We start from the raw sequence: 24629 nt of genomic DNA, 5'->3' as shown, positions 1-24629 counted from the left end.
TAGATGCAATTCTGCGCATGCGTCAGAAAAAGAATTATTACAGCGAGTTGACTAATCAGGATAGTCCATGGTTGTTGATAGTCTTGAAGAGAAGCTCGCGCGTGCGAGTGAGGTACGGATCGAGCTTTACCGCGTTTACACGCACCATCCTTATTACAAATAAATGTGTATACATTATACTATATTTGTAAACGTGTACTTTCAACTTTCTTTACAATAGCGATCAATTAATTCACTTAGTGCTCATTTATATACCACGCGGTGTTCATTTACATTTGACACATTAAATGGACTATGATTGAGAAAATCTAAAGAAGTTAATTGGATTTCGTTTTCACCATAATTTTTCGTAAGTATCTAATAAATCAATTATATATCTTTAATCACACCTTCTATGTCGTTATAAACGTTTCGAGACATTACACATTGGAGATAGTGTAAACAATACTAACGTGTATATATAGACATATATATGTGTGTGTGTGTTTATATATCTCAATGTGATCATTCGATATTTATAAACAATAATAAGTAATTAACATATAAATTATCGAAGCATAAACAATAATGTGTTTGTTAGAATAAAATGAATTTATGTAGTATACCATATATTACGATGCATCTTTGAACACTATTATTATTATTGTTATTATGATACTCTCCCTCGCTTCCTATATCATTTATACACGATTCCTTACTGTTATTCACACCCTTTGAAACGGAAAATAATGTGTGTGTATGTGTGTGTAATCGTTCGTTTATGTACATAGCTGTAGCAGTGCAATGACCTTCGAACGTATTACTGTCTCTACAGAGGTTTTTTTCGGCAATGGATGACACGAGGGAGAGAGAGAGAGAAAGAGAGAGAATACACGTGCGTCGCTTCTTGCCCTTTCTTCTTTCTTCTTCCGCGTTTTTAATTTTTTTACGATCACAAAAAAGAAAAAATCAAATATCAAAGATATTCGATTAAACGGATATTTAAATATACAAAAGCGAAAAATTCATAGTAAAATTAATATAATTTTTTATTAAAATAATAACATTCGAGTTTTATAAAAATTTAACCTAAAGCATCGTTCTACGTTTTGAAAAAGAAAAAGGAAAAAAAAATTATTCTACTGAAAACAATGATTTCATCGGCGTTAAAGATTCATATGTATATATGTATAAGAGTCGTGGGATGTTAATTTACATGATAAAGTTTGTGAGAACTTCCGTGAAATATATATATATATATATATATATATATATATATATATATATATAAAGACACACACACACACACACACATGCACATATATATAGATTCTTGATAGGATGCAAAATAGCTCGAATGAAAGGAATAAAAGCAGCAGTAAGGCAACAGAGAGTTATAGTTGTGAAAGATAAAAATAAAAATATGCCTTGTGCTGACGCAATGTAAGAAGAAACACGTGTATGAACATGTGGTTGATATATGGTTAATACATAATTCTGTTTCTAAAGCTCCTAAGATTTAATACATAATATATAATAATTTTTATAATAGTTAAGATAACAATTATATGTATATACTCTATTAAGATTTGTTATTACAAAATTCATTGAACTTATAAGTACTTTTTAATTGTAACGTAATAAAGGAGTCTCAAATAGAATATGTGTAACCGTATTTCGATAAGATGTCTACCACGTGAGGGAGGAAGCACATTGCATTTTAATTCCCCGTTACGTAGAACGTTCTATCTCGCTGTACATAACGAAATTAAAAACAAAAAAAAAAGAAGGAAAGAACGTGTGGCTGCACACCGTGCGTGCGACGTCCAGATGAGTTTTGTATTGCGTCACGTTGACACAATTTGTAATTACACGCGTTCTGACACGTGCTGTCTATCTCTCCCTCTGATCTTAACTTCTATGAACGTAACCTATAATATAATACATGTAATACATCAAACAAAACGGAGAAATATCATTGTATTTATATCTTTGCAAACATTACGAAATTTCCTACAATTAAACGTGTAAAGTAAATTATAAATGAAGTTAAAGTTGCTCTTGAAATTTAATAATAATAATAATTATTATTATTATTATTATTATAATATTCAAAATAGTCCGAAATGCACTCGTAGAAAATGATATCCAACGAAAACTGTGTACGTAGAAATAGAACGAATAAATTTCGTTGTACTTCGTGTATTTATAAACCTTATGAAATTTGATCGAATTAATAAGTTACACGTGTAATAGAAATGAAATTTGTAGAATGTTCGATACACGTGTAGAAATTTATATGTATTCACGGTGAAACTATACCAGAGATAAAAGAGAGAAAAAAAAGAGGAAACTTTTCTTCTTTCTCTCTCTTTTTTTTTTTTTCTAACGATACCTTTCTATATCCCACAGCTGCATTTATTTACGTGTATGTGTATATGAGTGTTTGTACTCTTTGTTGCTGACAGTCGCGTGCATGCGCACGCTTCACTGGCACGTGTATTCTAGGTTGGTCGAGGCAATGAAATAATATCTTGGCTTTCTATAATCTCGCACGTGTAACACGCGTTAGCAACTTTAATTCTAATCAAGTTTTCCAACGAATTTTAAATTAATTTGATTAGACATTCTAAAAATATTTTTTTTCGAATTGTTTAATACTCGAAATAAAAGTAGTAATGAATGATTAGAAATATTAAAAATTATTTGTAATTTATAGATTTCTTTCTTGTAATAATTATATACAACATATATATATATAATTATTAATAATATAGTATGATATAAGTTAGAAATTATTTCTAATCTATTTTTTTTTTTTTTTTAATATATGATGCAAATGAGAAAAATTATTTGTAATTTATTTTATTTTAATTTTTTTTTTTTTAGAATTATAAACAATATAATTATGTGATGTATTAGAGAAACTATTTATAATTTGTACATTTTTCTCTCCTCTCTTTTTTCTATAGAATTATAAATAACTATGGCTCCGACAGTATGCTTACCGGAATTGTCAGTTGTAAGAAGTACAGAAAACCTTTATACGCGCCGACGACAAAGGATGTGTCGTGTTATCAAAGGAAAACAACCGAAACTGGAATTAAAGCGATTAACCAATGTCATAGACTCCGACGTTGAAAAATCTATAACATCTTCGCCCATAAAGAATTCTTCGTTTGAAGATAATAATTCTCACGAGTCCGTTGACATAAATATTTCATCATCGAACGTTTCAACAAAAATTTCAGAAAAGTTTATGGAACGTTGTGATGTAATACTTCCCAGACGTGAAGGTAATTATTTTACGTTATCGTATCCATTCTATTTCTGCTATTATTAAGTTCCTAGATGAGTCAAAAGTTCTTAGGTTGTTTTAAAAATCAATTCCTTTTTTTCTTCGAGATTTTTAGTTTTAATTTCTTTTTTTTTTTTTTCATATTGTAAAACAAGTTTAATTTATAAAATTACAAGTCTAACATAGAATCTTGAAATGTCATAAAAAAGAAGTAATTGATTTTTAAAAATCAGCTAGAAACTTTTGAACTCGATTCTTTGTATATAATTACTGATCATTTATATATATATATATTTTTTATTTATTTATTAGGTTTATTTAATATCGTTGTACGTACGTTGGCTCTTGTACGACGAAATCGTATTCTTCAGGAACGAGTTAATGCTTTACGTGCAGAGACACATGATTTTATTCGATCGGTATTAAATAATCCACAAAATAAGTGCAGACAACAAGAAGATATGATAACAACGACAAGTCGTTGCAAAGATGCGATAGTTTCGTCCTCTACCGAAAGAATTGTCTTGAAGCCAACGTTATCGCATGCCCCAGATACAAGGAATTCTTCACCAGATATTGTTACGTCCACGTGTCAGAGTCCCTGGGAAAACGAGGATTAATTTAATCTTCATGCGAAGAGTTCTATGAATATTATTTCACATTATTTAACGCTTATTTTTTTATTGAAGATAATAAAAAGAAGGAGGTTAGGAGTATTTATTGATTAATTATGCACACGTCGTCCAATAGAAACGCAATTAAAAAAAAAAAAGAAAAGAAAGAAAAAAAAAGAAAGAAAATGTTTTCTTTTCGTCTTTAATTAAAAGTCATAATTATTATCATGTTTGTTATTATATCTTGTGACACTAGCAGCTTAAATATTTTCTTTTGCTGAAATTTATTCGATTGAAAATATCGATATATACTTAGTATTAATATTGTATTAAAGATTTTTTTTTTTTTTATAGATATTTTGCAAGTAGAAATGATATTTATTTATTATGCAAATATGGGTGAAATATATTTCAACGCGTGTATATCATCATCAAATCAAAAAGTAATGCTTTAATACTTCGTATATGTATTACTTTGTTTAATGATTCATTGATATAATTTATAGTATTTGATAATAATGATATGGTATTGAAAAGTAGTATTGAGAGAAATATGTGATAATAAGACTTTTTTTGTATTTCTTATTTGTCAATCAAATTGAATATAAATTTTATACCTAATATGTATACGCTGTCCCCTATAATTATAGTAGTATCAATCGATATGATTCACTTTTCCTTATGCTATATTCAATTTGAATACTCTTTAAAAAGATACATATAAATAAACGTAAGTTTTGATGGTTTGTAAAATAATGTGATAGTAAGAATATAGCTCGTTGATATATGACAATTTTTAATATTTTTTATTGTCATATAATGTCTTCTTAGTGTAGTGCTAATTAGTCTCATTAATTTATAAAGCTTTAACTTTGACATATTATGAACTTTAGAACTCTACTTTTATATATATATATATATAGATATATATATACTGTGTCTTTTTATAACACATTTTACAGACTCGCAGCAATAAAAATAGAATATAATGGATGAAAAACTCTGTGTAAATTATATTTTCTCATACATTCACAATCTTCTTTAACTTTTTTTTTACATAAGGGAAATCTAAAAACCCAAAGACCTTCTCAAATCTTCTTTTAATTCGTAAAATTGGCAAGAAATTGAAAAATTTAATTTACTTATAAAATAGTAAATATAGATAAATATAAAATATGAGAATTGTTTATATATATATATATATATATATATATATATATATATATATACACATACATATATATATATATACACACACTTACATTGTATATTTGACAACAGTTGAAATAATATCTGAAAATGATTTTTGATTAATAGGATACATCGTTTAAGATATAATTTTATCATTTGTTTTTATTAACTTGCAAAATTATCTTATTTTTCTACTCATGCACAGATAAAATATATAAATAAAAATGTAAATAAATGTTAAACATAAGTTTATGATCGAGGCTTCTAATCACGCGTGTGAATTTCAACTTTGGGTTATGCCAATGAATCGTTATTGCTTTTTTTTTTCTTTTCTTTCTTTTTTTTATTAACCTTCCGTTACTCGTATAGGATATCATTTTAATATACATGTTTTTAATGATTTTACAAAGCTTTTATAAATATTTATCAAATGATAGCAGTACATTCAATTATTACATTTTTTGCAGTAACGTCTTGTTGACCCAAGTGTGTTAATTATTTTCTAACTAGAGCTTAAAAAACACGTGGAATGTTACTGAGAGATATTGAAAGGCAGATACGTAGTTCCAATCGATAGAATGTTATAAATATGAGTCTATTATATATAGAATATACCTGATGCGAGTAACGAAGGGATAAATTGACTATCTTCTGCAGCGCATTATCATGGAAACATAAATCCATAGCACAGTGTAAATATTTCATATTAGAACAGAGAATAAACCTACCATTAGAATAATGAATGAATATAACAATAAAGAGTATTGTCAAATGTAAACATATATATAATTTATGACGTTTTTTTCGACGACTCTTTCTTCTCAACAGTAACTTAATTTGAACATGATGTTAAAAGGGTGACATATAGAGAAATATGCGTAGATAGTATACACATATATATATATATATAATAAAAACCATAACGACTTATAAAAGATGTAATTAAACAAACTTGATATAGTTATATCTTTGGATAGTCAACAAAAGCAACTCCCTTTGCAGATGGTATTTCTGCATAACAGGGAAGCACCAAATAGATCAAATAAATTCTACATAAGGTGCTGACCTTTGTAAAATAAGTTCGTAAAATATACAAAGCATTCTTACAACGTGAATAAAAAAGAAAAAAAAAAAAAGAAATCACTAGAATTTTCTTATACCTTATATGAGAGCCATGTAAAATAGAATTATAACGGACAGTGTCATGCCAGTAGTTGATAAAAATGTATAATATAGTAATGAGAAATGTTGTAAATAAATTTGGATATAATTAACTCATGTAAATAGAGAATAACAGAGTAACAGGTACATAATTAACAAGAACAATAAAAGTCACATCTATCAACTATTGGTATTGAAGTACTGCCCTTACATATCCTACATAAAATTCTATTAACAATACAGAACTTTACATACAATTCATTTTGCATAATTTAGCTCCGTTTGGTTTAAAACAAATAATATAATACATCTTAAGATTATTATATTGACATGTGCCACAAAGGTATATAAATTGCAGCACACACGTGGACTAGAGTAACATTTTACGTAATTAATTAAAGTATACTTGGAGACAAAAGTAATATGTACAATCCTGCAGTCTTTGTAACACAAACTATGGAATACCTTGGTCTCCTATGGCAAAATACTTTATATTTAAAAACTGTACTAAAAATACTTTTGACGCAATGACTTTCACGGAAGTTTTATATTTGAAACTTTGAGATTTTCAACTCCTTTTTCTCTTTTAATTGTTACTAAAAATATAGCTTACATCCAGTTTTTGTCGATCTTTATTTTTTATTTTTTATTTATTTATTTTTTTTTTTTCAGAAGACATTTTCATCATAAGTCTGTAGGTGTGTCTTTCTATCTTTCACCTAGAATTAAATGACAACAGATCTTTGAGCAGGAAGAAAATGACATCAATGTATGATTCGTACTTACAATGTTTTACTTTACGTGTACGAAATACTTATGAGAAAATAACTTTCCATTCTTAATGTTCGAGTTAAGCGAAACGTGTCACATCTTTGGCTTATTCATCTTCTTGCAGCAATACTATGAAACATAGTAATTTTTTCTTGAACAACACGGCATCCGCGTGCGTGCGTGCGTGCGTGCGTGCGTGTGTGTGTGTGTATGTAAAAGATAAAAATATGAAGTAAAAATACTACCCTATTCGAGCATTTCACAAATAATCATCTATTTATTACATGTAATACAATAGAGTGTGAATGTAAATCTTCACGATTTAATAAATATGATATGTTTCATAGGAAAACAATTCGCTCTCATAAAAAGTAGATATATACGAATAAGTAGAAAAAGATTCAAAAAGTTACAGATAAAGTCATTTGTTCAATGCAACAGGGTAGCATAATCCAGATCAGATGAAATATACAATTTAAAAATATTTCTAAACTCTATATGATGATCTTTGATTTTATAAAGCAGATAAAATAATCATTTCATAAAGAATTCTATGAAAAAAAAAAAGAAAAAAAAAAACAAAAAATATTAACAAATATATTTTGCTGCAACAGATGCACACTTGTCTATTGCATTTCATGACGCTATTTGTGGAGGAAGGTAATAAGCTTTGTCTTCACTTATAAATTAAATAATGATACATTAGTGTTAGAAATAAATTGTTAAATTTTTTTAAGCATGTTTTTTCGAACAATTGAAGAAGTGATTATTATAAATGATTATATTATTTTTTTGTGAAATCCGTTCTGATATCTCTTGTTATAGATATGATCTTTATTATAAGTAAAAAGATTCGATTACTTCACGAATATCTTGCTACTTATTCGTGTCACATATTTATTCCTATCATAATTTATCATCTTCTTTTGTGTTTAAATTCTAAAATACATTATATTTTTTATAAGGATGTTATTTTATAAATAACGATTTTGTGTGATATGATAATATATAATTCTGGAATATATAGAAGAAAATGTTAAAATTGATAGGAAAATAATTCCTTCCTCCTCTTGAACGCTGAAACATTACATTGTTCTAATAAAATCAAATCGATATAAAAGGAGAGATACCCTTTATAAATATCCAATTTTTTTTATATAATCAGGATATATAAATATTAATTGTTACGAAGGGTTTTCAATGTTTTATATGATAATAAATGGCAAGAGAGAGAATTGCCAATATCATTTGATGACAACAATATTTTTTCTTGTAAATCATTTCCGATTAATGCAGTCCTCAAAAAATAATCGATATATTAATTCAAATATAAATGTTTTTTTTTGTTTTTGTTTTTTTTTTCAAATAATTAATCATCCTTTATATATTTATTTATATTAACTATATAGAAAGTTCGATAAATATTTTACAAAAAGCGATGAAAAGAATTAAATGAAATAATCAAATATAATAGTACTAGCAAATTAAGCACTATTCGAAACAATAAATCTGTAAAAGAGTATATAGACTGCAGCAATTGGAAAAATTCTGCACATTTAAAATTGTCTCTCCACGATAAGTAAAAAATTAAAATCAATAATTTTTTTGCATCTATTTACAACCTGAAGTACACAAAGTATGTTCTGCACGTTGAACAATAATATGTATCACATGGCCAAGCAACGACCAAATTTAATTATCCTTTTTGAAGTTGTGAATCAATTCGGTGTTATGGGACACAACGAGAAAGTGTGTGTCTATATACAATGAATGAATATTATTAGCATGTGATATAAATTACTAGCACTCGATATAAAATTTGTGATTAAGGGTAATTCAGCTTAAATATGTCTTATGTAAATTAAATAATTATTTATATCGTGTAAATCGACGAAGTTTCTAATATGATTTATTTATTTATTTATTTATTTTTTTTTACTTTTTATTTTTTTTTTATTGCACATTGGAATGAGCGTCATCTATTTAATTACACCCACCGAATTGATACATGACTCGGTAATTTTCTCAACTTATAAACTTGCACTCTCACTACACGACACGATCAAATAATCCACAGACACACTGAGGATTATTTCGTGTTCATTAATACTGCGATCGTTTGTGTGTTTAAGATGACACATCTCTATTACATCAATTACCATCGCGTATACGGCGTAATGTCATACTAAAGTTATTATTTTTGGCTAATATTTCATTTTCTGGTATTAACCTTGTAAACAAGGTTTCAGGTTGTGTCCGTCCTTTTCTCATTTACTACTCAACAGAATAATATATATGTATATGTGCATATATGTGTGTATATGTGTGTATATAAACACAGCTTATAGTTTCTATTGCTCTTTCTTAATTCGTTCATTTAAACAAAAAAAAAAAAAAAACAAAAAAAAAGATTAAAAAAAAATAAAAAAAAAAAAACAAATTGCAAATGCACACAACCATCCTTTCTCATCCTTTCCATCTCGGTGCAAGGAGATTCACATAGAATCAATCTAACTGTCGCTATCGGCGTAATCGTCACTATCACCACTGTCATAATGTTGATTTTTTGACTGGTCACGAACAACGGATGACGACAGATTGTCATTATGAGTTTTTGACAAAACATCTGTACCCTGAGAAATAACATCCACTGGTTCGCCAACTAGGATATCGAGATTTGGCGAAAATGTATCTTCTGACGTCGAATCGTATGATCTGTGAAATAAACAATTACTTTGTCAGATACTATTAATGTTGTTAAATATATGATAAACTATTACTGGTTATATCATACTAAACATAGCATTACATTATTTTCGTACGGATGAAAGCAATAAATTTATAAGTTTTGTTTAACAATAATGAGCCACGCATTTTAAAAATATATATATGTATGTATAGGAGTCAAAGCTTTTTAAATAATTTAAAAAATATATTACTCTTTTTTGATTCTTTTTAAGCTTATAGTTTTACAAGCTAGTGATTTGCCATTTTACAATTTGAAAAAAAAAAGAAAGAAAAAGAAAGATAATACGCCTAAAAAGTCCTGAAAAAGAGTAATTGATTCGTAATATAAATCTACTAAACTTTTGAGTCAATCTTTGTACAATATGTGAATATATGTAGTACATCAATAGATCTTTTTATAAAAATGTTTACAAGGTGCAAAAAAAAAAGTATACATCATGAACATAAATAGGAAAAAAACTGTTATTTGATCATAATGCAGTTTCATTTGAATTGTGAAAAAGAAAAATATTTTTTTAATAACTCATGCGTATATAAAGAAGCAGATTAATATATCTTTTAATCCGTTATCTATATTTGTATGTATCAGCCAACGTGCATCTTTTTACGGGTACATGCAACTGTGGTATTTACTTACTCAGCTGTAGATGATGGTTACGTTTCATCATCACACAGCCTGCAATAAACGCATATATCGCACCAATGTCATTACAATTTACAATTATAATAGAAAGGGGGGAAAAAACGGATAATACTATGTTAGATCCTTCTGATTAACAAACTAATCTAATTTGAGAGTTGTTGCATGCCATAAAGGATGAGCAAAAATTCAACGACTATGAAAATCATTTTTCCCATAGAAATTGCACTCAAGAAAAAGCTACAATTATCCTAATGTAATAATGTAAACCTTTTGTAAAGTTCTTCTTCTTCTTCTTTTTTTTTTTTTTTGTTTAAATAACATATAAGTATATTTTCGGATTATAAAACGTCGTTTAAAATTTATGAACGAATTTTTAATAATTTCTCCCAAAAATATAATTTAATTTATATCAAAAGTTAATCAAAAATCATTTCTTTACATTAAAGACGAAGTACTTACGTTTGCTCCTTTTGGTCATTACCACTTTCTTCGGCAACCAATAATTCATATTCTTCTGCCGCAAATCGATCCCAGTCGGACATCTAAAATTTTCATAAAATTTTATTAATCGTATCCAATCTGTTTATGTATATTTATTCACAAGTATATGATCCTGATATTATAACACAATAATTATTACCTCGTGACCATCTCGTGCCGAAGCAAATGGATCTCTCTGTTCATGGTCGAGATATTTTTCTAGATTGAAGAAGGTATCAAAAAAGATCGACGTCATTTTACATTTCTTTAGATCGCTTAATGAGATCTTTCCTGGTGTTGCTGGATGAATCATGTCTAACATCTAACATAAAAAAAAAAAATAATAATTTAACTAATTAATATACGAATTTTTTTTTTACATTAATATTTTCTATTTCAATGTACAAGTACATATATATCAAATATATATATTTGAGATAAAAAAAAATATTAAAATATACCTGACAGAGACAATCTTCGAATGGTAAAGTTTCGAGCCCTATACCTTCCATACGATGCAACTGTTCCTCATAGAAATATTCCAATTCAAACATGGACAAATAGCCATCTCCATCAAGATCCATACATCTATTTCAAATACATATAAAGAGTATATATACATTTATTGATATTTCTTGACGATAAAATATGAAAATAAGAAATGGACAATAATTTTATACCTAAACCAATACTCGATAGCTGTCGGATGATTTTTATCCTCTTCGCTGAGAAGAAACCATACAAATTCTGTATAACTCATCTTATCTTCTGGTTGTTGAATTACACCCCCACTTTTGACACCACCTCTCGTAACTGCTCCGCTAAATATCCGCTCGATCATTCGCGTAGATAATGCTGTTACATGTAACACATGTTAAACGTTCAAAGTTAATGCATCTTTGTCATAATCCTTCTTTATACGTATGCATATATATGCATAAATGACTCACCGTTATCATTGTGTCTCGTTAGATCCATTTTATCGATGAAAAGATCATGATCACGATCCAATTCCCAGAACTTACAATAAATCACGTAGAAATGTTCGTAACTGAAGTAAGCGGTCACCTGATTAATATCTTCTTCGTGTTCAAGGACACCTATTACAGCTAGAAGATTACTTCTTCGTAATTCAGCTACCGAAATCTTTCCACTCCAGCTACGATTGACGCAATAAAATATCCTCGCGATTACCTGAATAATATTAATAATACGTTTTTAAAATATAGATATGTTTCACGATCATCAAATAATATTATCGAAATATAAAATCATAATTATTGACAAACCGTGTGAACATAACGTGAATGAAATTCCTTAGCTTCCTTTAAAAATGTTAATCCTGGATGTGTTTCAACAACGTCCTGAACTAAGGGTATCAAATCCTCAGGTAATATGTTGTTTCTTAAACCACGCGTCGTAATTCTAATGAACTTGCTAGCTGCATCGTGATGACTACTCGTTAATCTATACAAGGAAAAAAAACAAGATTTTTTTTTTTTTATAATAAAACATTGATCACTTAATCGTTGATGTAATCGTAAAGAAAATATCTTACTCTTTCCAAAATTCAAGAAAAGTGTTCATCTCTACGTGTTCGGTCTGATCTTTGTTAGCGGCAAGGAAAAGTGGTACCTTCCAATAAAGGGGTAGATCACAGGCCTGAAATCAAAGATTTTAATGAAACGAATATACGTGATAAAAGTGATTGTTAGTAGACATTTATTTATTTATTTTTGTTTGTATTTGTTTTTCTTTTCTTTTTCTTTCAAGATGTTCTTTAGCAACCTTCGTGATCAAGTGAAATTGTGCACGAGAGGCTCGATGACCTGGCAAACTTTGAAACGCCGTAGTAATTCTCGAAATGGTAGCCTCCAGTTGAGAAAGAGGTGTGGGTTTGCCGCCAGGGAAGTAGAACCTTCAGAGAGAAATATACGTATAAGCATAAACATCTAGTGCATCGTCGATGATTAAAGTGTTTCTTGAAATTTTCCAAGAATAGTAGTATAGTAGTAGTAGTAGTAGTAGTAGTAGTAGTAGTAGTAGTAGTAGTAGTAATGGTAGTAGTAGTAATAGTAATAGTAGTAGGTAGTAGTAGTAATAGTAATATACCTAGGTATGTGAACATTTCTGTTCGCCTTCACGTGCCTCTGTAGAGTAGTATGTGGTGGTAAACTTTTTTGCTGGGTCTTTTCCTTTACATAACTCTGGAAAGAAATCGATCGATCGATGAGCAAATAAGAACTGAGAAAAAATATCGGATTATTATAGAGATATAAGAGACAATGAACAAATTTGTGTCGTTGAGTTTAGCCTTTGCGTAACCTTATTTTTTATCTTGTCTAAATAAAAATTATATAATGCGATTATTAGTATTACTTATACTATGTAGTATAATCATACATATTAAGTATCTATACTATATATAGTAATATACTACATATACAATATAGTACGATAGTATTTAAAAAAAAAAAACTTTGGATGTATAATAGAATATCAATAAAAATCTTTTCTTAATGAAATAATAAAATTATGCAGAATAAATAAATAAGTAGAAATATTCCCGTTTAAAGTAACATTATATGCGTATAAAGGGTAAAACACAATTTAGTTTTAAGGATTGTTTAATTTTAACGATCGTTTAATTTCGTTGGATCACGATTGTGTTCTGTGTCGTAAAGTGCTTGTTTTATCTCGAGGTTCTCTGCGAAACTGACATTCCATTGTAATTATATCGACGATGAAGCAAGGACGCGACATCCTGTTACGCGATGCTGTAAGAAGGATCCGAAGAATGCAAAGAGGCCGACAATGCCAGTTAATGCATTGCCGCACCTCGAGGGTCCCGTGTGACCGGTTACATCATGACTCGATCGAACGATAATATGATTTGTGCTTATATATATATGTATGTATGTATGTATGTATGTATGTATGTATATATGTATGTATTTATCTACCACCTGATTTTCTTTCATGCTTGTATTCGCACGAGAATTGAAATCTTTAAACGAGATTTTATTGTAATAAGACAGAGATTTAAATATCTCTTCTTTTCTCTTCAAATTATCTCGTACGAAGAACTTGTCTCGTTAGTCATCCGATTAACATACCAACTTGCGTGAGTATAGTAGTGTATAATAGGGAGCGCAACAGAAAGTGAGATTAATTTAGTGAAATTTATGTTAAATGGAATGACGTGAACACTAAGAAGCCGTCAAATTTAAGTCTTTATTTCATGGAATAATTAAAGATAATAATGTGTTAATCTCCAAAGATTATTTAATTCTCAACGTGATCCCATTTTATAATTTTGATATGATAGCTATGCAATCAGAAATGTTACTATTATAGTTATGTATGTATATATGTATGTTATGTTTGTGTGTGTGTGTACACACATATAGTAATCTCGACTTTGGCACGGTCCATTGCATTGTATGCATGGATACCGTCGATCAGCCTGCCAATTGACATTACGAGTTTGACCGCACCTATCGATCGACGACGTTTTACTGCCAAATCAAAGCAATTAGAAAGGGACATTGATAATTTGTCGATAAATAAATTATTGGCCTTGGATATCGATTAGAATTTACTTCTATTAAATAGTCTTTCTTTTTGAGATTCTGTTTATTTTTTGTTCTTATTATTATTAAAAAAGGAAAAGATATATGGAACATCTTTATCAAAATATACTATTTTTAATCTATTCTTTTATCTTCTTTTTTGTTAATATTATTATTAATATATATATATTTTATTGTATACTTTATTGTATGTATGTATGTATTTATATATATATGTATGAAACCAACGGATTACGATAAATGATGTTCATGACTTTTTAACATATTTATCACAATCTGTTATATATTTTTTGTATAAAAAATATTTTTTTTGTATACGATAAAATGACTCACACGAAACGTTAGATAGAGTAATCTTTTAGCGAAAATTATCATATCACGTAAATTTGTTTGTCTTCGAATCTCCATTTTCGACGTTTTAATATACGTTAGATCGGTTCGACGATTCAGTCGAAGCGTGACCGACGTCCCTGTGTGTTACTCTACGATTATGGCCGTGATCCTTTATGTCGGATTTGCTTTATGTTACTTCTCTCTCTCTCTCTCTCTCTCTCTCTCTCTCTCTCTCTCTCTCTCTCTCTCTCTCTCTCTCTCTCTCTCTCTCTCTGCACCGTCAAGCAACATTAATCCTAACGAAAGCTCACAGTTAAACCAAGTGAGTCAGCTACTACCAAATATAAACAACTACGACGACTACAACGACAACGACAACGACAACGACAACGACGAAGACGACGACGACGGTGATCCCGAGCGAAGCAACATTCTTCTTCCTCGATCAAATTAATTAAACCGTACGAGAGCTACTACGTTCTTCGCCTTTTCTGGAGGTCGAACCTTTTCTATCTTTAAGAACAGGGCACAAACTGCTACTGGTCATCGAGAAAGAACGAAAAAAAGAAAAAGAAAAAAAAGAAAAAAATAAACGTGCAAGGAAACTTTTCAAATTAACTTAACGAGTTTTTTCTTCGATCGATTGGAGAGAGAAAAAAATGAACAAATGAATCTAAAAAAAGGAATAAGTAATTTAGAAGAACGTGATTGACACGCATACACACATACACAATGATTTATTTTATCAGTATTTTTATTAATTAATGATAAATATTTTATAAGATAAACGATCAGTATAAAAAGTATTAAGATTGCACTCAGAGTTGCGTAATTTATATCACCTATTGATATTTTATTATACTGATCAAATGTTTAAAAATAAATTCTGACCCAATAAATAGCAATCACACACACACGTGATTTAATCCTTTTTGTGTCTGTGAGTTGTCTAAACTAATTCATCCTCTCTCTCTCTCTCTTTCTCTCTCTCCCTCCCTGTTTTTCTATCGTGCTGAAGAGAAAACAGTTTCTACGAAAGGATCGACGAAATTAGTCGTAAGATTTACTAGTTACGGGACAAAAGTTTGTGCCCGTTTTAAGCGAAACAGTTCAAAGTTCAAAGCGTGGAACTCGCCTGTGACTTTTCTCTCGTACACTTTCACCGTGGCATTTCGTTCTAACTAACTATAAGCGGAGAGACCCTTTTCCCGAGTCCACACTAATGTTCTACGTGAATTAGCTAAACACGAATTTTCTCTTAATTAATGTAATCAACATTTCAACAATAATTAAATCTTTTTCTTTTCTTTTTTTCTTTTCTCTTTCCTTTTCTTTTCTTTTTTTTTTTTAATTTCAATGTGTGGTTAAATTTCAAGGAAACGAATTTATATTATGAATTACTCGAAACTTCGTTGAGTTCTCTGAATATTATTGCTTGCCTAATTACCTCTCTCAGTCTCTCTCTCTCTCTCTCTCTCTCTCTCTCTCTCTCTCTCTCTCTCTCTCTCGCTTGGGAGAGTCACTCTACAAGGCGATACTTTCACCACGTTTATACGAGTCCCTACTACTACTATACACCCACTCGCATACGTCAAAACAAATACCTTGTTCTTATGCGCGTGTCGATCGATAATAAATATTATTACATTGCCACTTATCAAAAAGAAAAAAGAAAAAAAAATGATAATAAAAATATTAGCTTCTCTGTGAAAACAATTCTTATTAGCCATACTCGAATACAAACAAAAGAAAAAAAAAAAAAGAAAAGAACAGATCACAATCGATAATAAATAGATATTACTACATTATTACTTAAAAAAAAAAAATAAATAAATAAATAAATAAAAATAAAAAACGAATAAGAAAGAAATAAATTAGCTTCTTTGAATATAACCATTAACGAAACCTTTACGATAATAAATATTACTACGTTACTACTCACAAAATAAATAAAAAATAAATAAACAAATAAATAAATTGACCTTTCGAAAACAATCCTTATGAAAGTACCTCGATATAAACTCTTTATCAGGATCTAGAGATCATCTATGGTTTAATCTTCTCGAGGAAAGCTTCATACTCTATTCTTCTATATCTATACACTATCCGCTACCTCCATACATGTGAGTGTTATAAGAACATAATAATCCTCGCGGACAATGACGTTCGTCGAGCCAAGCCCTCTCTTCGACAAACGGCGCAATGCATTGTTGTAACATTGAGTAACGCGTTATTGCAAATAAGGAGTCGTATGGTCAGAGTTCGGCTAACGAACGATCGATTGTTTTTGAATTTGCCGTCATCGTCATATTTTCAAAGTACATACGTACATATCTATGTATTATACAAATATTACTTTGTATGTATGTCTATACGTGCTTTATATTTCGTCACGTCAAACGAGATTTATAACATTCGTAAATAACAAAAGCGTAAAATCAATTTTCTAACTACTTTAAAAGCAATAAGAAATAAATTATTTCCACTTGATAAATTTACCTTTCACGACTCTATTTTCCTTCTCTCTTTCTCTCTCGAAATAATCTCAAGGATTATGTTCTAGTATTCTCACCCCACCCTTCTTTCATTTTCTGAAAGGATCTACTAAAAACGATATGTATGTATATGTATATATATATATATATATATATATATATATATATATATATATATGTCGATCGATGGGACAGCCTAGTTACATTAAATAGTAGGCGTGCCTAATCACGAGTAAACCTCCTTCGCATTGGACATGTAATAAGACTCTATCCGTCTTATCTTAATCATAACGTTTATTATTATTATTATTATTATATATATATATACACACATACACACATACTGCGTAGGATTTGCCTATAACAAGATTATAGTGATTAGATGATATCCACTGATACAGATTTCAATTTTATTTATTGAATCAAAGATTGTTTCGATTTCTAGCTATGTGAGATTAAATGATTAAAAGAAATAAAAAATATATGTATATATATAAATAAAAAATAAATAAATACAAAATATAGACTCGAGCCGCAATCCAATGAATTTGAAATGGAATCGATCCTACGATTAACTCGAAGTTTCGATGTTTCGAAGCTTTGGACCAAAGCCAGAAACAAGAAACCATGAGGAATATATATACATACGTAGAGTCAACGACGTGCCAGAAAACGTTATCTCTCACGCGTTACGTTCTTTCCTGGCTCTCTTTTAGGCTTGTGTGTTCCCGTTGAACAATGATCTACCTGTTCTAAGTGCATCCAACGTTGATCGTATTAAATTGCTTTACTGGTAACGTACGATCGTTGATTCGCATTCATGAGAAGATTAATACATATGTATAGACAAAGTGTTTCGTTGTATCGAACGAAAGTAAACGTAGAAATTTATGAAGCTAATTCTTTATTCTTTCTCTTTTCTTTTTATTCGTTAAGCATTAATCTTTATATTAATCAATAAATATTAATAAAATATGAAATGATAAAAATTATTTTAATAATGTTAATTTAAAAGAAGTATGTTATAAAATTTGCAAGTAACACAAAGTAGGGCCAGAAAGTTCCTAGATGAATATTAATAATCAATTACACATTTTCGAGACTTTTTAAGCCGATTTACGTTTTCATATTGTACAACTACAAGTTTAACAACTTTCTTACGATTAAAAAAAAAAAAAGAAGTCTCGGTAATAGTTTTCTTTTCTTTTCTTTTTTTGTTGTATTAAAGTTACTTAGAAAGTTTTGTTAAAATCACCTGTATTATTCGATAAAAATACAAACTGTGTAAGATCCCGCAAGAAATTGACTAATTTTCGATTCGTCTATCTAGAAGATTGATCTTTCTTTTTTTTCTTTCCCCCTTTTTTTTTAAAGCCGCAGAAAATATGAATATGAACGACCTCCATGATTGGAAGATCTTGAACTCGTTTTTCGAACAAAAAAGTACGAGCAGTCGAGAACGCTCGAGGAACATCCTCGTCGTCGCCAAGAAGGAATTTGGACGTCGACCAAAACGTACGATATACATATGCGACTAAGAAGACGATGAGAATTAAGACGACGAGAGTGTGCAAGAGAGAAAGAGAGAAAAAGAGAACTAAAGAGATAGAGAGAAAGAGAAAGAGTATCTATCTACCTTACCTTTCTCGATCACGAAACAATTCTCGAAAGAGATCTCGATTTTTTCAATTCCATCTTTCATTCTCACGTATTTTGTTAACCTTTTACAGACGAAATTAGAATCTTTCTGAGAAAACTCATCCGGTGAAAGTTTATTGCACTTTGCACGAGCTTTCAATGGACCAGTCAATCTTATTTTCGACCAAATAAGATTGTTTCTTTCTATTTTTCATCTTCCCTCAAGAACGATTCGTTAATATATTTTTTGAGTAAATAGCGAGTCGAATGAATTCGATTTAATGGGAAAGCGTATCCTTAAAAAGTGTCGTCTGTATTCAACTGCTAATAATCCAATATATATATGTATGTAAATACGTGTGCACGTTTAGGATTATATGTTAGTCTCTGGGTACGTTCCCATAAACGCAACCGCGTTTACAGTAAGATCCTTGTAGTGGGTGCTTTGTTCCTTTTTACGCGTTGGATTCTTTCGTGGTAGATTATCCCTCGTTAAACTCCGATCTAAATTTGAACTCTAACGTGTCGTAAAACCATTTCTCTTTAATACCATCTAACCAGAACTTGTATACGTCTACACATGTTCTTTCTCTTTTCGAAGAGATGAAGGAACGAAAGTGTGTTAAAAGTATGTTTTATGTCTTGGAGAAAAAAATGAAAACAAAAGAAATTAAAAGAAAAAGAAAGAAAGAAAGAAAGAATCTTCCTCGTTTTCGATTAATAATAATCTTCTTTAATTGAAACTTTACCTGAACCTTGCTCTGAACCTCGTGGCCAGTTCTCCACGTTGCGATACCAGCTGGACGAGGACCTCGTTTATCAAGCAATAATTCGCTAGGACATTTCTCGAAGATCAATACACGTTCAGCGACCGATCCTCTAGTGAGAAACGGTCTAACCGGATTGTTTCCAGTACCCGTAGCTGCGGCAGCTCTTATGTGTTGTTTCTGTTGAGTTGTCAGTTCAGGATGTGGCACTTGTTCCAATCGTGGCCTTGGCGAATTTATTCTAGGACCCCATCTAGATGTTATAGGGTCTCTGTCATCCTTAACGTTGCCCTCTTTATTATTATCCTTACGTAACTCTGGCTCGAACTTTGACCTAGCGCTCGATACCAATTGTTCCGTAGCGTTGTACGTTGTTCCCACGTTACCAACCGATTTCTGTTCCTCGAGTCTTTGTTGACCCGGTGAGTTTTGTTGAGCCGCTCTATACCTTACTTTGGCATAATCGACGACAGACATGTTCGAGAGCTCGTCCTTGCTCAAAGACTTGCTCGGCCCTTCGGTATTGTTTCCGGCGTGGACCGACGATGTCACATTGTTAACCAATGCAGCCGACGTCGGTACCAAGGTCACTCCTTCGTGATTATGTCCAATAATAATTGGTTTGACCGGTTCAACTTTAGGCTTTTCCTTTTTGATCGCTGGCTTCTGCCGTGCGGCTAATTGAAATATAGAAGAGCCTGTTCTCTCGGGCGGTTCCTCCGTTATAACCGAACCCGTTTTCAATGCGTTGATCAATCTCTCCTCTTCTCGTGCCACCTCGTCGAGGAAAGCATCGTCGCTGACTAAACGATTCGAACGACCACGAACCGAACTTTTGCTGGAATCTTTCACAATAGACGTGATTTTACTATCCTGCGGACTAGTCGGCGTGGTCCTACCCGAGGTAGGACTGTTATCGTTCGATCGTTTGCCATCACTCAATTTATTTTTTAACGGCCACGTGGTTAAGCCTGGGTTCGAGCTAGCACCGTCAGAATTTAAGTTAGAGTTCATAGAAGAGGATATTACCGTGCTGGCCGGTCTCTTTTGTTGTACGATCTTGGAAGGAGTTAGGTCCGCCGGAAATGTCGTCTCGATTGTCTCGAGGAAGACTTCCTGATGATGAGCGCTCGGTACTTTAGTCGAAACTTGAGGCTTGACTATTTGCGATGGTTTATTAGGGAAAGACGAGGTCGGCGAATGAAGGGACGAATTAGTCTGTTTATTGGTCTGTTTCGTTACGTTGCTCGAGCCGATAGAACCGTTGCCCTTAAGCGGCGAAGTTTGCTGATGTTGTTGCTGCGTCGAATTTCTTTCAAATTTTTGCAAGGCGAATTGAATGGAAGAAGGCAGAGTCTTCGAGGGTGATCTTTGGCTAGAAGCGGCTATTCTCGCTTTGTCCTCGACCACGAAATTGTTCACTAGCTTTTCTAAATTACCATTGTCCAAGTTCGGCGTCTGAGCGAGAATATCCACCGCCGAGTTGGGGCTGCTTGCGTTTAATGTCTCGATAGTTTTACCACTGGCACTAGCGGGCGAGGCGGTGGGTGTAAGGGCACTGCCGAACTTGTCGGCGGCTGTGGCATTACTGTGACAATTTAAAATCTCCGTTGGTTCCAAACCACGGCTTTTCCAAGTCTGATATATCGCTTCGGCGTGATCACTTATTTGTTTAGCGATAGCTGCTATATCTTCGTCACCGGACGACGAAGTCTCCGTAGGAAATTTTCTACGGAGATCGTGTTTCGCCGTTGCGGCCATTCTAAAGAATTCCTCTTCGACCTGATAATTGAGGTAATGCTGTTCCTGTACACGTTCTTCCTGATCTTGTTGTTGTTGTTGTTGTTGGTAGTGGTGGTGGCGCTGTTGCTCGCGAAGTTGAGGGTGATGATTCAATAAAAAACTCGTCGTTCTAGTACTCAACTCCGACGAATGATCTAGGACAAGCTCGACCAAGTCAGGACTCTCCTTTATCGGTACTACGTTCACAGGAATCGCGTAACCAAAGTGGACGGCACGACAGTCAACCTCGTCGAGGCCTATACGCGACTCATTGATCAAACAGGCGTTCAAGTCAGGACAATGTACAGCCCTACTTGGACGAGGATCGACCGTGGCCGGAACGAAGAGATCACGTCGGGTTGCAAAAACCCGGCGTTCTATCGTCTCGATCGGTATCGGCAAGTGCCGGCTACCCGGCCGATGATGATGACGATGACGATGATGATGATGATGTCGTGCCGTAGCCGTTTCCGTTGCTATCGGAGAAGCCGTTGCCGATCCTGGCATATCTCAGGCCGACTGACCTGAGAATCTCCTTCTCCACGGCCACGAGCTACGTCGAGCCTCGGTCCACGTGATCCTGTAACAACCTCCTACGTGTAGTCGCCTCATCGCGTCGTTCTAACTTCGACGCGCTTTCCTCCGTTCTTTTTCTCTTTTTGCTTTTTTTATCCCCTTTTTATTTATTTAATTATTTGTTATCACTTATATACTTAGTTAAAGCTAAGATCCCTTATACGATAAATTCGAACTTGAGCCACCGATGATACTTCCTTCTTCGATTATTCGAGATCGGTAGAACGGTTTTAGTTTACTGGTTTTTTGCTTGATTATTTTTTTGTTTTGTTTTTTCCCTCTCTCTCTCTCTCTCTCAATGATAACACACGGACCGGTTACATTTCTCTTCTTCGAGTAAAACACTGGGGATAAATTATAACGATTCTTCTTAAACGGGAGTATGAAATTTCTCCCTGGCCGATTCGATGATCTGAAAGAAAACGAAGCTTCGATTAGTTCGAAAGATTTTTCAATCGAATCATATTTCATCGATTTTCGGATATCGCGATTCATCGATCGATTCCTACGTGAATATATATCGAATGGTAACCTATGAACAAATTGTTTTTTTCTCGAGAGATATGCAAACGATTTAAAGAGACTATCTGAGTAATGAGTATGTATAAACAGTAAACGAAATAGTTTGACGATGAATTTCTCTAGTTTTATGTAATATCTTTTTTTCTTACTTTTCTAGAATTCTGAAAAAATCAAAGTGCCGTTTGTGTTTTTTCTCGAACAGATCTAAAAGCATTTGTCATTTGATTTCAATTAAATTAATATAATTAGATATATGTATGTACATATATGTATATAATTTCACCTTTCTAGCTATGTTATACACTCCTATTTACTTATTAAGTATTATTTAACAATTAATGGTAAATATTTCGTAAAATAAATGATCAGTATATATGTATGAATATTTCGATCAATAAACTATCGGTATGTAATATAAATGGTCAGTATAAATAATCAAGTGTCAAAGTTGTATCTGGATTTATTGTAAATACTGACTATCTATTTTAAGATACCGACGAATTATCATATTTATAAATATTTTAATTAAAATACTGATAGTTTTTGTATTATCTACCGTTATTTTATTATAAATACTGACTATTCAATTAAAATACTGACGATTAAAATTGTTTAAAAATATTAAAATATATTGCTACGTTCGTAAATGTAAAACTATTGTTATTATTTATTATATATATATATTCTTTTGTTATATATTTTTTTTACTTATTATATATATATATATTCTTTTATTTAACCTTCCTTTTGAGAAAATATATATAAATAAAAATTTGTATTCCTATGCAGTTGCTCAGCAATTTCTTTGTTCGTTTTCTTTCTTTGCGTTTGACACGTGCACGCTTGGGGCTTCTTTATTACACGGAAAACGCACACGTGTTCTTTGCCGACACTTCTCAAAAAATTTCTCTCGCGTATTCAACAAAACGACAACGACGACGACGATAACGCAACAAGAATATTAATACGTAACGTCGTTACTATATCTACGTAACATGCTATCTTAATCAAATTGCATCGACTTAATCATCTATTATATAAAAGTACGAAACAATTTGGGATATGAACTTTATAACATATTGACGTATAAACAAAGCTCATAATCGACATGTATGTGTGTATATATTCACCAAACTATAAATACTTTCATTATATTTGATCAATATTTTTATTAATAAAAAATAAGAAAATTTAATTAAAAGAAAAAAGAACATAATGGTGAGTAAAATAAATGATCACTATATGTAAATATTTTAGTCAGTATAAATGATTAACCGTCAAGGTCGTGTCATTTATATTACGTATCTGTTAATATTTTATTATAAATACTGATCACATTTATTTAAAATACTGATCAAATGTTTCAAAATATTGATTGCAATAAGTAGAAGCCAAATATAAACTCGATTATTCGACATGACCGCAAAGAGAATCTTCTACATATGTATACATATGTATATGGTTGTGAGAGGTATACAGATATATTTATATATGTGCATACACAAACACAGTATATTCATGCGAAAATTTAAAGAGTTGGACCATTGCATAGATACTAAACATAAAATTGGCACATTTTAACGAAAATTTGATCTCGTCAAGTTAATAACAATCGATAAAAATGTAGTCTCCTATTGAAACATGACCTTGAAATTATGTTATATCGTGTTGTTTCTTGAACGTTATCATTGATAACACTTATTGCATAATTAACTTGTTTCAAAGATTGTTACCTACTATCATGTTTACTATAATATAAAAGGACACTCATACGGATTTGGATGATTAACGATAAGAAAATTCGAGAAGACGATTTTTCGACTAAACGACGTTCATGATTCGCTGGATAATCCGCATAAGCATAACAGCTGATAACCAATTCGTAACGCGACCTAAATGTCGTCGAACCGTGTCGCACCACCCGGTTTTATATATATGTGTGTGTGTATCTATATTATATTATATAGATATATGTATACATTTAATGTAATATATAGGTTCATATATCTCGTGTCGCGTAACTCGGTCACGTTTGTGG

General features: G+C 31.2%; 2 protein-coding genes across 5 annotated transcripts in view; one reads left to right on the top strand and one right to left on the bottom strand.

Moving 5' to 3' along the window:
- The first annotated feature begins 65 nt into the window (after positions 1-65).
- Positions 66-5990, top strand: LOC127062624 (uncharacterized). Its single transcript, XM_050991169.1, has 3 exons — positions 66-349; positions 2952-3275; positions 3590-5990. Exons 2-3 carry the CDS (start codon positions 2966-2968, stop codon positions 3895-3897), a joined length of 618 nt encoding a protein of 205 aa, XP_050847126.1. The 5' UTR covers positions 66-349; positions 2952-2965; the 3' UTR covers positions 3898-5990.
- The window catches only part of LOC127062616 (uncharacterized), a 43810-nt gene continuing 24407 nt past the window's right edge, over positions 5227-24629 (bottom strand). For 2 of the 4 annotated variants that reach the window (XM_050991150.1, XM_050991151.1), the window contains 11 exons: positions 19694-22481; positions 12998-13092; positions 12674-12803; positions 12444-12547; positions 12175-12352; positions 11836-12079; positions 11566-11740; positions 11347-11473; positions 11046-11207; positions 10865-10947; positions 5227-9729 (listed from right to left, as the gene is read on the bottom strand). In XM_050991150.1, coding sequence (XP_050847107.1) covers positions 9525-9729; positions 10865-10947; positions 11046-11207; positions 11347-11473; positions 11566-11740; positions 11836-12079; positions 12175-12352; positions 12444-12547; positions 12674-12803; positions 12998-13092; positions 19694-22000 — 3810 coding nt within the window. In that variant the 5' untranslated portion in view covers positions 22001-22481 and the 3' untranslated portion in view covers positions 5227-9524. Of the gene's footprint in view, positions 9730-10399; positions 10439-10864; positions 10948-11045; positions 11208-11346; positions 11474-11565; positions 11741-11835; positions 12080-12174; positions 12353-12443; positions 12548-12673; positions 12804-12997; positions 13093-19693; positions 22482-22740; positions 22796-24629 lie in introns of those variants that run through there. The other 2 variants (XM_050991152.1, XM_050991153.1) reach the window with 2 other exon arrangements.

Source organism: Vespula vulgaris, chromosome 3, assembly GCF_905475345.1.
Source record: "Vespula vulgaris chromosome 3, iyVesVulg1.1, whole genome shotgun sequence".
NCBI lineage: Eukaryota > Metazoa > Arthropoda > Insecta > Hymenoptera > Vespidae > Vespula > Vespula vulgaris.
Note: the sequence above shows the minus strand (reverse complement) of the source record. Positions and strands in the feature narration are given on the sequence as shown.

Coding starts and splice junctions, on each gene's coding strand:
- LOC127062624 (XM_050991169.1), top strand. CDS start 2,966: ATGGCTCCGACAGTATGCTTACCGGAATTGTCAGTTGTAAGAAGTACA. Junction 3,276..3,589: donor AATACTTCCCAGACGTGAAG/GTAATTATTTTA, acceptor TTTATTTATTAG/GTTTATTTAATATCGTTGTA.